This window comes from Haemaphysalis longicornis, unplaced genomic scaffold (assembly GCF_048455015.1).
Source record: "Haemaphysalis longicornis isolate Haplotype H1 unplaced genomic scaffold, Haemaphysalis longicornis Haplotype H1 scaffold_4, whole genome shotgun sequence".
In the NCBI taxonomy this organism is placed as follows: domain Eukaryota; kingdom Metazoa; phylum Arthropoda; class Arachnida; order Ixodida; family Ixodidae; genus Haemaphysalis; species Haemaphysalis longicornis.
Genome location: NW_027526361.1, coordinates 98736006 through 98751529, shown reverse-complemented (window position 1 = coordinate 98751529; position 15524 = coordinate 98736006). Strand labels below are relative to the sequence as shown.

Sequence of the window (15524 nt, the reverse complement as noted above, 5' to 3'; positions counted from 1 at the left end):
ACAAAGTGCACTTCAGTTAAAAAAATAGTAAGGTTTCTTTGCTGCAAGAAAAAAGTCAGTACATAAACTTCAGAAGCATGGCTCGAGCACCCTGACAAAACTCTAAGGCGTGCACAATAAACGGTATAACAGTGTGATACATAAGAAGACCGGACTATGTAGTTAGGAACATGCTGCACTAAACAAAAAAAATGTCTGGTGACGTAGTCCAGTGCAATACTGCCAAATGGCCCTTCTGTCACCTAAAGTGCAATTGAAGAAAGGGGAGAGGTGAAGGCGCTTTTAGAGTTAAAAATATTTTTATATCGGAGTTGCTGGACCACCATTTATGCTCTCCAAGCACTGAAGCCTGTTACGAATCGGCCAGCGCCGCCGTACTTTCCCGCATCACTCGTCAGCTGTGCGGCGAAGCCACTGCGTGCGCATTTGAAAACAGGCGCCACCATGTCGGTGACAAGTTTCGACAAGCCCGGCCCAGACGCTTCGCTTTCGGCGCATTTCGAAACTTCGGCGGCTGCCAGCGAGGCTCGTCTCAACGCTCTTCAAGGACACAGATGCCCCGCGATCGCACCGAAGTCCTCCTCTCTCCCCTCTCTCGGACTCGACGTGCGCCGAGGCTGCCGACGACTAACGAACTCTGGAAAGAGCGTTTCTGTGACGTTCGTGGCGTGCTGCCGCTTGTTGGCGTTTGACCGTTACCGCTTTTGGGTATAAATAGAGCTGCCCAAGCGCTGTAATTCATTCCTGTTAGAGCAGCGAATCCATGCTGTCGCTCTGCTCGAGTCCTGTATTGTAACCTCGCCCGTCGGGGCATTGTTCTTTGGCTTCGGCTCACCTCTCGCTATGAAGTAAACAGTTACGTTAGCCTACGGCTTCTGGACTTCTTCACGGCTGCAACAGCGGCTGGCCGCTCGCATCATACACGCTACCACTCGTATGTCGGAGGCCACGGAGCTCGGATCGGGTGCCCCCGCTCGGTCGCAACAAGCCCAATGAAAAAATTAAGTCTAGCCGCAGCGGTTTTCAATCGTCGCCGAACAGATACTCCTGTGGGGCTTAACATACGTGGCTGTAAAAGGTCGCGGCTGCGGGTGTTGACCAGTTCGAGCCAGGAGGGTACAGGGTCAGTGCTTCAATGTGTTTATTCTCTAGCGTGGTGGCCAAGCAGAACTTTGCTAAGAGAGATAGAGAGGGATGCGCCCGGAGAAGAGTTTTATTCAGTAACATAAAGGGGGAGTTCGGGAAAGGGGGAAGACAGATAGGAAGCTCAGCGGCGGAACCGAAGTCCAAGGCCCAAGATGAATCAGCTCTCTCTTTCCCTCTCAATCATCTCAAGCTAGCTTGAATAGAGAAGCTGGTCACTGCTGCCTCCGTTGAGCTGCGCAGAAGCGGAATATAATTTTTGAGTCATCCCCTGAACATATTCTTGGATATGACCAGGTTGCGTGGAAGAAAGTGGATGTTTAGCCCCATCTCCACCCATCTAGATTTGTGGATATATACGTTGGTTTGTTTATCGCGCAGAGTATGCGATTCCCCGGCGTTGAGATCCACGTGTGGCACAAGTAAGGATGGCGTTCCTAGGCTAAGAATGAGTACACGTCCTCCATGTTTTTTTAGGAATTGTGGTAGTCGTAATCGCAAGCGCACGGCACTTGAGTTAGCTGCTGCTTGGTCGGCTGCTTTGTTTCCTTCTAGACACTCGTGAACAGGTGTCCATCTGATCTTGTGAGCTTTTTTCTTTGTGTACTGGAGATTCCTTGAGGCATTTAGGTATTCTGCTAGCCAACAGTCTAATGACCTTTTCAGAGTCTGTAATGATGTTCAAGCTTCTATTAGGTAGTTCCGCTAGGCGGGTCGCCAAGAAAATGGCTTTAATTCCCGCTTTCATTTCGGCCGTGCAGTCACAAAGCTTGCCACGGTAGCCCACTGCAATTGTTGCCTTCGTACTTTCGTGCATCTTGGCGTCGGTGTATGCTGTCCTCTCATTGTTTAGAAACTTCCCTTGGAGCAATTGATCCGGATTGTCGCCGGTCCCTTTGTGAGCGTCCTTATGGGCAGTTACTCATTCGGTGGCATGTCCAGTAGTTTCTGCTCCGGAGGCGTGCCTATCCTTGCCTATCTTCCATACGGTAGCCCCTACGGATCTTGTTTTTCCCAGGCGTTCTCTTTGTGATACGACATAGGCTCAATCGATTTCTTCAAAGACCCAATTTGAGGATCTTCCCGGTGACCAAGAAAATTGAGGGGCTCAGGGCGGCCTTATATGCTGTCCTGATTATGGTGTTTATTCGTTTATTGAGGGTGGCCAAGTTTGTATACAGCACAGCAGGCTGTACGACACCCGGCACATCAGTGTCTGCTTGAGTCTTATAGTTTCTTCTTCAATCTTTCCTGCTCTTCTGGTCAGGCGTTCTGCAATGTGGCCTAATTGGTTAGACATTTTCTGTATTTTGGCGACTGCGGGATTGCCTCTGCCACATCTCAGTAGGGTCATGCCGAGGATCCTCACGCGACTGTTCTCTGTTATGACATCCTGGCCAATTTTCACGGAGATTTTTTAGCTTGGCCGCATGGCGCCGTCCATCGACATGGTCGCGAGAAATTCAAATAGTAATTTGAAAACTTATGCAGTTAGACGCTATATGCTGGGTTTTATTTCTTATTAAGACGCAGTTTATTTTGTTTCTGCTCATAATATAGGCGATCCTTGCCTTTTGAGAGCCTGACGTTAATATTTTGCCCCATGTTTTAGTGCGCGCAAGCCCACGCAATATAAAATGCAAACTATAGGCTAATGCTTTGCTCTTTTAATGTGTCGGAGGCTGAATAGATGCGAAGAGCTCATAGCTTGACAAAGACACGCATTATAAAACGAAAAAAAAAAAAACTGCGTGTGCACGTACCTTTGGGGTGTTTTTAGGCTTGATTTCTTCGGGATCTTGCTTAAAGCTGACGCCAGGCTTGGATTCTTTGGCAGGCGAACGACCTCTTGCCTGCATCAAGATGATAGCAAAAGCAATAAGACTCTCGGGGTACCTCCGGTCACACACTTGGCTTTCTAACTGCTTTGCACGCTCCATGTACTACAAGAGGTCAAAACTCCATTTTCTAAGATAGGCATAACCTCGTACGTGAAAACGAGGTGTCTACAGCAGGAAAATAACCTCGGTGGAATCGGAACTTCCAAGCAACCATGATTCCATGGCATCCTGTGGAAGCAACCAGTGCATACTATGAAGCTTTCTTAGCACTATTACAGGCTCTTTTAAACTGACGCGCTGTACGTCTTTCGCGAGGAACTAGGATTATATCTCTAAAACGTAGCTGAGTAAGCCACCAGCCACAAAGTCACAAAGAGCCGCTGTCAAACTGCCAGGAAGCGCGTACCCTCACCTGGGCCAACAACATCGCTGTCGCGAAGTTATAATCTCCCAGTATAAGATGTGGAGTACAAAACTGCGGCGTGGGGAACGGGCCCTGAGGATCGGCTGACCTAGGACTTGCTGCTAATCACCTACAGTAAATCGCAGGATTGTGATGGAATCGGTGCGAAGTATTCGCTTTTTCGAGCTCACGGTTGCAATGAAGAGAATGCAGCCAGTCCGAAACGCAGGCTGGTCCTTGCTGCGCGAAATAACCCTTCCAGTTATCATCCGAAGCTTACGGCTTTGGTAGCCGGAAAAAAAAAAAAAAAACCGACGCTTACGATGCCCGCTGAAGCCCGTCAACAATGGAGGCGATTTGATGCTGGTCAGGAAAATGTTAATAAAGGTGTGCTGGTTGCCCAGAATTAATAGACTTATTTGCATTTCCAGGTTGCGCTTTAGACAATCAAGCAAGCGGAAAAAACGGCATATACAGGAGCCGTCATAAGTAATTGGAACAAGTATTGGTGAATATCGCAAAATATTTGTCTTACTGGCTTTATGACAGCCATTACCGGTTTGCAGAAAGATTTTTAACACGAATGCGTTCTATTCTGGGATACACAGACATTTGAGTTACGCCATATCCGTCACGGAAATGACGCCAGTACAACGAAGCATGATGATGATCATGATGATTGCTATTGGTTTCCCCTTTGAAGCGGGGTGATGACATGTCATCTTACCAAAAAGGACTGATATAACCATGTTTTACACTCTTGGTTTAATACTAGCGCTGCTTAGGGCAGGCACTAAAGCTTATTAGGCCCGAAATACTTTCTTTTCCCTGTTACAGGTGGTAACTGTCCTAGGCAATATTCCCCTCTCTGCTTTTCGTCCACCAGCATTCTAATCTTCTTTTCGTCCCCTCGACAGCCTTGAAGTTAACTTCCTCTCTGATACCCTTAAATCCTAGGGCTTCTGGAAGCCCAATATTCCCTTCATGTAGATTCGGATGGATACCCTCACATTTTAACAGTATCTGCCGCATAGTTTCTGTTTCTTTTGCTTTGCAGTGCTTTGCTCAAAAAGCAAAGCACTGCCCTGTGAATTATCGTAGAAATTTTCTTTTCTGATGTTCATTTTCTCAGCCCTGTACATCTCTAACGACGTACAGCCGGTAAAACGCTTGTCTATAACAGCGATTTCAACTTCAACCAGCTACATCCGAAAACTGCCGAAACATACTCGTTCCAAACATGTCGGAGGCAAAAGCGAAGGGCTAAGACTTCAGAATTCCGCAGTAGTTTTATTTAAATCCCGCTCCGGTGGGGCAGGATAGGGCTGAGAGTACGAACGCTGTGTTATAGACAAGCCTTTTACCGGCGAACATCTCTCTAGCAAGGGGCCTGTAAAGGGTGCACCCCTGCACACAGGGTCTTCTTGCGGGGAAGCAACCTTCAGAACCAAAGATTACGTTATACTTAGGGTTGTTCGTTTTGTGGTTTTATATTTTAACATCAAAGTGTTTTGTCCCGGGATACACCAAGATTCCACTGACGTCGTATCCGTCACGGAAATGACGCCAGTACACCTTTGCCTAAGCGACCCGCCAGCAGGACGTCGCTCTCCAAGCACACCCACAAGACAGCCGCCGACCCGAAAATCATGCTCAGCTGCAGAGTTCGCAGCACATTTCACTTTCGCGTTTCACCGATTCCTATGACAGAGGAATCAAGCACATTTTTTTTATTAGGGAAGTCTTCTTTAAACGCACGCCAATGCAGTCAGGCAGTTACTGGAAGAAGGAATTCCTGCAAATTCACGAGATCGTGTCCCAATTACTTTTGACGGCACCTGTAGCTTTAGCTTAGTTTAGTTGAAAAGAAATATCTCGTATATATAAACACGGATACAAAATCGAGAAAATTGCTTTGATAGTAGTGTTACACGTCGAGACCTGCCTCCCCCTTTGCCCTGCCGGAGTCCTCCCTCTTTTTTCATGGATTTTTTAATGGCTCGCATTGCATTAACCAAGGCCGCATAAAGGCAACCACTTAAAGGATAATAATACGTCGAATCAATAGCCGAACAAAATAGTTCGCAGTGAACATTGAATAACTGTTTCAATGAAGTTCAGAGCCCTCGTCTTGTGAGCCCTCATAAAACAAGTTTCTTGAACTCGACGCTTTTACGTTTTTTGTAAGCACTTTGCGGAAACGTAGCGTAGCCTTTACAACGAGAACGTCTGAGTCATGAGAGCTTGCCACGCAAGACCTCAAGCGTACAAAAAAATTAGTTGTTTTGTTCGGCACGAGAGCAAAGCGAATCGCGTGATCCACTGTTACAATCAATGCTCCTGCAGAATGGGTGCTCGTCTCAACGATCCATGCACCACAATCGGAGACCTGTAGCTTTAAATGCGCCCGCAACACATAAGCTTCCAATCGCTCAGAGGCGAAGTGTGTGGTCAAACAAGCAGTCTTCCTAGCTAAAAAAGCGACATTAGAAATTCACGCTATACGGCTTCACATGTCCGAACACCAGAACTCTCTGTAGCCCCACTTCAACGTAGATCAGTACGGCCACACTGCCGCAAGTCCAATTTGCCACGGCGTTAAATGCACAATATCTAAAAAAGTTTTTTTGGTGTGTACGGTAGCAAGTTCAGCAACGAAGTTCAGCAAAATAGCCACTCACTTTTTCGGAGGTTGGAGGTCGGGCGTGGGGAGCGAGTTGCCCTGGTCGGGGGGCGTAGAGTCCGAGTTGGGCGACAGGACTGGAGCTTCGCTAGGTCAGAGCGGGAGAAGTTGCTATGAAGTACGAAAACTACCATTGTCACGCCGCGTTGTGTGCATGCATGCGCAGGACGCTTAAGAAACATTCTTCGCTCCATTTTGTCTTTACACGCCTACGCACCGCACACGTCACGCATATATGCGTGTATATGTCCAGCGTGCCTACTGCACTTAGCTAGTTAACCGGAAGTGAATAGTTGCGGCCAGTGGTCGCGTTCAGCCGATTGGTGTGGTAATTCATAAAGTGAAAAGTATACGGGTACGCATATAAGTTCGTTTATGTAGAAGCCGTGTATATATGTCTCCGCCACGGAGGACGCACATTTGCTGTCATAGGAGCTTCGTGATTGGAAGAAAACTTTGCCGCCTTATTATCTTTACGCATTTTCGCATATAATATAGTGGTATGTATGTATGTATTTATTGTTCTTTGGAAAAGGAAGATCCACCAACAGGCGTAAATTGTCCCGCCTAGGGGGCGGACACCGGAACGCCTGCTGGTGTAGGTGGAGGGGGGGGGGATAGGGAGGAAAAAGTACATAGGAATAGGAGGATAGGGGAGAAGGCAAATTCTGACATTATTTCTATAACTGAGGCAAGTAACGCATACTTAACGCGATGCTTACTTGTGGGACAAAAATTAGCTCAACGTCTTACATCTGCCCTGCATGACAACAAAAGTCATGATACTGCTGTTAAAGCTCTCTGGTATCTGGTGCGTTGAATACATTACTGTGATTACACGGTACACATGGCAAGCGAACGAGGGAAAAGAGTGAATGCGATCTGAAACAACAGTTGCGATTGGAAACAGAGTACGCCCCAAACGGAACATAAAGGTAGTGCATAGCAACTGTCAGAGTTATCTCTTCTGCCTGGTTCTATGAATTTGCGGCCGTCGCATAAGAAAAAAAAAAAATCGAATCACCATGTATGGCGGGATATCGGCTGGCATTAATTTCCAGCACATTTAGGAATCCGGCAGAAAAAAAAAATGCCGAAGCTTGCACTAGAGACGCAAGACTTTAGAAACAGCAGAAATGGCGGCCCCTCTCCCTTCGTCAGAGAACCGACTGTTGCACCACACATGGATTTGCGAACTTGCCGCTGGAAGTTCCCCATAACTGGCAGGATCGTTTTGCCCGCAGCCTTTTCGCATCTCTCCCAAAGTGGACCGCGTTAGCCCGCGCTAGCACCCGCGGCAACCGGCTTCGTGGCCTCTGCGTCTGTGCTCCCCACTTCAGGCGCTAACGCACGTGAACTGGCGAGCAGAAGAGCACGCGAGAGTTGATGCCACGTACGATGGGCAGGGTGTTCTTGAAGGTCAAGCTGGCCGACGCTGGGCGTTCCTCACGAGGCACATGCTCAAGTGTGATCACCCGGTATTTCTTCTTGGTATTTTTTACAAGCTCCTCACGTGGCGCAAGCTCACGTGCGCTCGATTTTTTGTAGTTTTTTTAAACTAAAAGCTTAAACATCTCTGCTGTTAGAAAACTGTGCCCGGATTTTTAAAACACGAAAGCATGTACTTTAAGCTAAACCAGGAAGCCCGTCTGGGCTTCTGTAATGCTTGATAAGCCACACTTTTTTTAGCGTAAGAAAACAGACACTGATAATAGGCCCCAGGGCATTCATATTTTCGTACAAGACCGTTTATACTGCCCTTAATTATGTCTTACTGGCATTGCGCTAGTGTGCAGCCGTGAAGCCGACTTTAAACAAAGCAAGGCGTATTGCATTTTATAGGCATAGACGTGGGTTTATGCAATATTTAATAAAAGGCGCTAGAATCTTCATGCTTTCATATAAGGCTTCCTGTATTTTCCCTGGCAAATGCCTTCCAATCGTGCACTCTATAGAAGTGAAACCGACTATAAGGGGACCAATTACGTATAGCGCTTTGTATGGATACATAGGGTATATATAGGTAAGTAGTGAAAGGTCCTGGAGTCTTTTTACTTTGATATCAGAATGCTTATATTGCTCCTGATTTTTTCCCAGCAGCATTACATTAATGATAACAGTGAAGCCGACTTTAAAAGTGATCTGTGTATAGCAGAGCGGCCGATGCGTTCATGCGAAAATTCCCCCTTGAGCCTTTCTGAAAAATCTTTTATTGCCTTTAAAAGTTGTTAAGTGTTTCCCAATGTCAAACGACACAAGTTTGACGCAACAAGCATTTGAAAAGTTCTATAAAAATTCGGAAGTAACTTCTGGCAAGAACACCTATCAGTGAAGACGAAGGTGGACGAAGACTTACAAGACACGCAGGACAGGCGCCGTCTTGTAAGTCTTCCTCCATCATTTGTACTGCTGCATTTTCTGTAGCTGAATTCCAACTTAATCAGCATTAGTCTTCTGTCAAGAATTTCGCGATTCCCCCAGTGGTGTCGAAACTATCCTCCGTGGCTCGGCTATCACATCCTAAAGTCACATACAGAACTGTTACACAAGCATCAACTTTTTCAGTTCTAACCGACAGTTGACGGAGACAAGTGCTGTGCTGTACAAACATGCGGTCTAGTTACGATTGCCGTCAGAAGTAAAGTGAACGACGTTTTTATCTTGATTTCTTTTTTCAAGCGAACAAGGTGGCTCAGTGGCTAAAGGCGTCGTGCTGCTGAGCACGAGGACGCGGGTTCGATTCCCGGCCGCGGCGGCCGCTTTTCTGATGGAGGAGAAAAGCAAAAACGCCCGTGTGTACGAGATTTCGGCGGACGTTAAAGATCCCCAGGTGGCCAAAATTAATCCGGAGCCCTCCACTACGGCGCGCCTCATCGCCTGCGCTGCGTCGGCGCGTTAAACCCTGCAATCAATCAGACAATCAATCAATTTTCAAGCGAACGCAGAAACCTCCGCTCTGGATAGGAGCCAATTGCAAACAGTCCGTGGGCAAGCGATCAGCTCCTTGATAACGTTATCTCTCATCAGCAATAATTGTTGCAATGCATTTAGGGAAGGGCTGAGAGATAGGCTGTCCTCGCCTGTATTTACGTTGAACGACTTTTTATTCCCTTTATTCCAATGCGTGGCAACACAAGAAAGGACGACAAACCCGACTCGCTCACCTTCTTTCGCTGCTGGTCTCGCTGAAAAGGTTAACAAAAATTCAGCGCCCTTTCATTCTGAAGGAGTATTACTGGCGAAACTGGACGCAGTCCAAACAGTGCACGAAACAAAATACGCTTGTTTGTTATTTGGGGTTCAGCATGCCTCCCAGTTAATTAGCTGATTGAAACTTGGAAGGACTAGACTTTTGTTCTAGCGGACAAACATGGGGCTGTTTGTTTCCCTCCCGTACAAGGCCATGTATTGACAGCAGACGGTAATTCTTTAACGTTTACAACTCCACCGTATTTAATGTAACGATGAAAAGTACATGAAACTCAGCGTAATGTTGTAGTCGTCTTATAATTTGTTTCGGGATAGTTTTGATTAATGAAGAGTTACAACCGTTTGCTGCACTTCCCGTGTAGATGGTCATTTATTGGCAGCAGACGATAATTCTGTAACGTTAACGACTTCACTGTGAAATAATTGACAAGTAAACGAAATTCGGAGTAATGATAGACCCTTCATGGAGGCCGATTTCAGTGTAATTTTCCAAGGTACCTACAATAGGTGGAGAACTACAGAGCATTTAACAGAAAGTTAGCTTGGCCGCAAGATTCCAAATTGTCGACGGCTTCTGCCCGCGGATGCAAAAAAAAAAAAAAAAAAAAGAAAAAAAAAGAAAAGAAAAATCCTCATAATTAGCTATAGACAGCTTCGCTGTAAAAAAAGGGAGGGCAGGGCTCATAAGCAAACGTCTAACAAAAGCTTCATTCGTTTGGAATTTATAATGAGCACGCCGTTATATTTCGGCATACCGTTAAAAATTGCGATGTCGCCGAAGTACTTGGCATAGCGGAGGGAGTGGTGAAAGCGTCAGTGTTAGTACAGAATGCGTCCTCTTATCATCATCATCGATTTCCCTTTGCCCACTTTTCTTCCGCCACACGTAGACATCCGTTCACTCCCCCCCCCCCCCCACCCTTACCCCCACCTAGGCCATATATTTGTGAGAAAGGTTAATTCAATTTTCCCGCGCTCGCACTGCATTCTTGCGCGCCATCTGTTGGGACAGCGCAGTACGATCGCAGATTTCAGTGGATGCCGCGTGATCGTGCTACTACAGGGAACTAGTTCACTGTAATAGTTCACATTCCAGTTCACTGTAGTACGGGCTACTGTGGCACGTCAAGTAAGCGGATCTTTAGTGTAAACGTACATTCTTACTCATTCAGTTGCTACCTCCGCAGTTAGTGTGCTCAAGTTACTCGGGTACATGCCTCTAACAATGTTTATAGCTCGAATACCACAACGCGTTCACTACGTACATTTTTAATTAGCTAGTGCCGTGTATCAGCCATGTAGTTTGGGATGTTCTGTCGTTTCGCAATTTGGAGACCCGCGGTGTGATATCCGAACTCCCGTTTAACCAGCTTTCTGCTGCACTCAGTGAACTTTCTTCCTATGAGCCTACCTGATAAATTTCGCGTCAATCCGACCACCCTTTCACCCGTATTCGATTCTTTGAGTCCATTTTGTGCGACATCTCTGGGCCAAGACGCCAGAGTTTCGACCTATCAAATTATTGCTTTAGCATTAAAAAATGTTGGCTAACGACGAAAACACGCCATCCAATGCCGTTTGAGAATCGGCGCGTGGAAATATTGCGAGTCGGTAGGGCCAAATCTTCACATTACATATTACACACGTTTCACATTTCATATTACACACACATTAATATTACACAACGAACATCAGTATGCATATGCACAGTAAAATCTCGTTAATTCGAGCCGCACGAAGGCGCCACCTCAGTTCGAATTAATGAAAGTTCGAACGAATAAATGTGAATAATAACAACGCTACACTGCAATTTGGAAGCAGTAGGGCATGCCAACACCGATGTTTGAAAAAGCCCGTGATTGCGGCCTGCCTTTTGGCTCTTTGATAGTTTTTGCCCCAAACACATCTTCGCTTTCTGAAAACCGAAGAAGAAGCGTGCGGCGTTCAGACCGGTCATAAGAGCGGACGGACGCACGGGCGCTTCGTCTTCCCGCTCCTCACCGACACTCATCGACAGGTTCGGCGCTTCTGATCTGATATACGATGGCCCCCTATGTCAAGAAGGTGACACCGGGACGAGCCGTTGAACTCGTGTGGGTTCCAGCTCACTCGGGGCTAGCAGGCAACACCATCGCCGACTACCACGCCCGCGAAATGACGCTCCGGGCAGCCACCGAGTCGCGCGATGATGCGGACACCCCGAGCCCAATCACAACCTACAGAGAGATTACTCGAGCGTACAGGGAAGGACGGCGCACCTTACCTGAACCGCACCGCACTCTAACCAGGCAACAGCAAACGATTCTGCGCAGAGTGCAGGCGGGGTCGCTCGCGCACCCAACCCTGCTCCACCGAATGTATCCGGAGTTACAGGACGCTACCTGTCCTTTCTGCAAGCAGACCGAAGGCACCCTGTCGCACGTCATGGCGGAATGCACGTTCCTCAAGAGTCCACTTGCCCCCCTCCCTCCCCTACACCCCCCTATCCCACCTCCACTTCCCCACCCCCACTCCTTGAGCGATGGGAGACCTTGCTGTCCAGCCCCGCCCTGCCGAACCAGCTAGCCCTAGTGGCCAGGGGCCAGGAGTTTTTGGCGACATATGGGTCCCGTGAATAGAGAACCACCTCCGTTTGGTGCCTGTGGGAACCACCGAATCTTTTGGGCTCAATAAATGTTGTTTCATCATCATCATCAGCGCACCTCACATGGCTGCACTCACGTCTACATCGACGTAGTCCGCAAAGGAGAAGCTTCCTAAAACGTGCGCTATGGGGGTTTTAGATTGGTGTTACCCCGCTTTACCTTCTCTCCGTAATTAGAGAGTTTAAGCAGTCCGTCCGTTCCGTCGTGTACGTTGTTACCGGGTTGCCGGGGCCCGTCTGCGCCTGCGCGCGCGGAAGGGCGAGGATGCGCGGACATGGCGAAGGCAGGCCCGCGGAACTGATTGATTGTGGGGTTTAAAGCGCCGACGCAACGCAGGCGATGAGGCGCGCCGTAGTGGAGGGCTCCGGATTAATTTTAGATTAATTTAGATTAGATTAATTTAGGCCCGCGGAACTAATCCCCCTACCGCGACGAATGCCGAAGTCCCCAGACGGGTCCCGGTCAACCCAGTAACAACGTGCACGACGGAATCGTAAATAGGCAGCGGATGCGGCCCTTACGGGGGTCGTGTACCAGGCACGTGTACCAAGTCGTGTACCGTGTACCAGGCGCATGTACTCTTGTAGTGTACCCGACGCCACGCCGCAATTGGGGTGGCGCGTAGTCCGAATTCCCCGTTGGGGAAAGTACTTGCGTTCGGATTAACGGGCCTTTCAGTACATAGGCTTCTATGTAGTTTGACCGGACAAAATAATGCAGTTCGGTCGAATCATCTATGGATTTTATTGAAGTTCGAATTAACGAGGTTTCACTGTGTATGCTAATACAAATATACATATATTTCAAATCCTCAAATCCCTCAAACCTCAAATTCCAGGTTCAACAATGGCTCGTTAGGCGGCGAACTTGAGAAGTGGCACCTCACCTCTCGCTGGTGTCACTGCTGCCAGTCGAACTGTGTACAGGAGAAGAACCAAGAAGAGCGCTTGCATTTTTTATTTGTTCTCAGCAAACATTAGCTGTAAATAGGAGCCACGAACGCGGGAGGAGCGACTGCAAATATGCCTCTTTAGCTTCTTCCTTACGACAACTCCAAATTTAGCCAAAGTTCAACGCAACCCCAAACATTTGTTGATGACCATTTTTCTCAACTAAGCCGCACACTTGACGACACTGTTGTTTTTTTCTTTTGAATGGCGACTATATGTCGTGGGGAAAATTTTCAGGTCTCTTATAAAGGCTAATGCAATTCTCGGCATAGGTATTGTCTTCTGAAGATACATGAACTATAAAAAACTCAGCTCGACGCGTATACATATAGTTTTCAGCTATTGAACCGCCACCGGCATAAGGTGGTGTTCTTTTTATATATAAATTGTCTTAAAAAGTTTTGCGGGCTCTTGAGATTGCACTTTTCAGAATAAACCACTTAGTGCGATAATACGAGAAGCTTATCGTGTTCAGTTCATTGAACTTTCTGAGTTCATAACGTCTGAAATTGATAACCAGTGCAAGTTTAAAATGAACGCAATAGAGTACACGCTGTGTACTATCGTCATAAAAGGAGACAAAAGCGCAAGGTAATGCTGTGCTCCTGTAGCCATACCTCTCCGACGAAGACTCCGAATCCTTGTATTCGTTTCTGCGAAGAAAGCAGGAATAAAATCAGAACAATTAGCGCCTAAAAGTTCCGGTGGCCAGGGCAGAATCCATTATTATCAAAGAATTACGATACATATTACATATTTTGTTCATAAGTAATAATATTTGTTAAATAATTGGTTGGTCAATGACTAATTACCTCGCAATTCTATCGACCGTACGCGTATTCAGGTATTGCGCAGGAAAAAAAACAAAGTAGATACTTTATTTTTTATGCGCTATTCATTATGCGTATTGAAGCCTTTCTTTCCCTTTATTTAATAAACGTTTAACGAACCAACAAACTCTCACAAAAGAAAAGTATGTTTACACAATTTTTTCTGTTGCGCAACTTGTTTGTATACTGATTTGAACGGGATGAGAAAGAAAATGTACACTGCTGATATTATTGTGCCCAGTCAAAAATATTATTATTACTATGTGCGGATATTATTGTACCTCAATACTACGCAGTGCGGGAGAAGGAGGAGGAAAGTATAGGGGGAGTAAATAAGATAGAGGGGGAAATGCAGTTACCACAATTCCCACTCAGCCCTTCACTCAGTACAGAAAACTACGAAAAGCGGGCAATGCACCAAATTTTTCGGCTTGGACCAAGAAAAACTCGGCTCTCTTGTCAAAGCGGATGATGGCTGGTTGGCAAATGAAGACAAATGATGCTGACCAAGCGAAAACAATATAACCCAAAAGACTTTCGGGCTCTCTCGTATTGTCCGTGACCCATTTTTTTTTTGTTTTTGATGTATGTTTGCCGAGACGCTGTGACGTCTTGAAGATTTTAGTAGTTGTCGATGTGGTCGTTTATCGTGCCGGTGTGGCAGCCGTATTTGCGCGCTCGTGGAAGCTTGAGCGGGATCGCGTTTCGTGATTACCATGTCAATATTCTTATTGCTCTGAATTAATCAGGTCAAATAAACCACCAAATTTGCTAAATCGCAAAGGCTCAAGCCTGGTGGCTCGCTGTAAACCACTGCGTTCAAGCATTTCTTTGTCAACGTGCTAGCGCTATACCTTTCCTTTTGTTTTAGCTTCGCAAAGTCTGCCGCAGAGGGGGAGAACATACCACGCACAGTGAGCACATACTGGGTTAGCATTATTCTAATTTTGAGGTCAGCACTTTTCGCCAAAAATTAACACAAAAAAAAAATCAGCCCGGCCATTTATCGCAGCCATATGAAGTTTCGTAGTATAGCCTGAACTGGTTCAGTTGAGGGCTAAATCCTGGGCAGAGGAACGTTATCCTGTCGGTCTACAAGCACAACCTGCATGTATGCACGCGGAGGAAATTATATTTAGAGCCGCTAACTCGTACCTGAAAAAAAAAAGAAAACTAGACGCCATATTCACGCAGTTTTCTTTGTTTTTTTTTTCTCGCGAATTTATTTGAAAGGGAGGGAATGATGCCAATGTATGAGCAGCAGTTTTTCTTGCAGACACATTTTATTGGCCTTACAGTGAACTAAGCAAACAATTTGTTCGTTCTGAAGTGTATTATTGCATACAATTTGTGAAGTATTAACAGCAGAAACAAGTGATCGCGTTGCTGAAAATAAAGTTTACTGGTGAGCCCATGAGTGAAACGCCAGACCAAACAAACAAACAAACAAACAAACAAACAAACAAACAAACAAACAAACAAACAAACAAACAAACAAACAAACAAACAAACAAACAAACAAACAAACAAACAAACAAACAAACAAACAAACAAACAAACAAACAAACAAACAAACAAACAAACAAACAAACAAACAAACAAACAAACAAACAAACAAACAAACAAACAAACAAACAAAGGAATGATGTCCGGTCATGTTTGCTTACTTCATTGCATGGGGAATGACTGCATTGCCTTGCTTCAGAGGTAACCTGTAAAATTCGCATGCTTCAACTTTCAGACCACACAGTATTTATCACAAGTGCAACAAACGTTTGTGCCGGGAACAGATCATATCCGCAGCGTTTGCCATTTCTCA

The 15524-nt window shown here is 46.2% G+C and overlaps 1 protein-coding gene across 8 annotated transcripts in view; it reads right to left on the bottom strand.

Annotated features, from left to right (window-relative positions):
* The window catches only part of LOC144180460 (uncharacterized), a 34170-nt gene that overhangs the window by 5075 nt on the left and 13571 nt on the right, over window positions 1-15524 (bottom strand). For 3 of the 8 annotated variants that reach the window (XM_077708800.1, XM_077708802.1, XM_077708804.1), the window contains 6 exons: window positions 15373-15417; window positions 13493-13528; window positions 12812-12841; window positions 9235-9255; window positions 6069-6158; window positions 2907-2996 (listed from right to left, as the gene is read on the bottom strand). In XM_077708800.1, coding sequence (XP_077564926.1) covers window positions 2907-2996; window positions 6069-6158; window positions 9235-9255; window positions 12812-12841; window positions 13493-13528; window positions 15373-15417 — 312 coding nt within the window. The remainder of the gene's footprint in view (window positions 1-2906; window positions 2997-6068; window positions 6159-9234; window positions 9256-12811; window positions 12842-13492; window positions 13529-15372; window positions 15418-15524) is intronic. The other 5 variants (XR_013324422.1, XR_013324424.1, XR_013324423.1 and 2 more) reach the window with 4 other exon arrangements.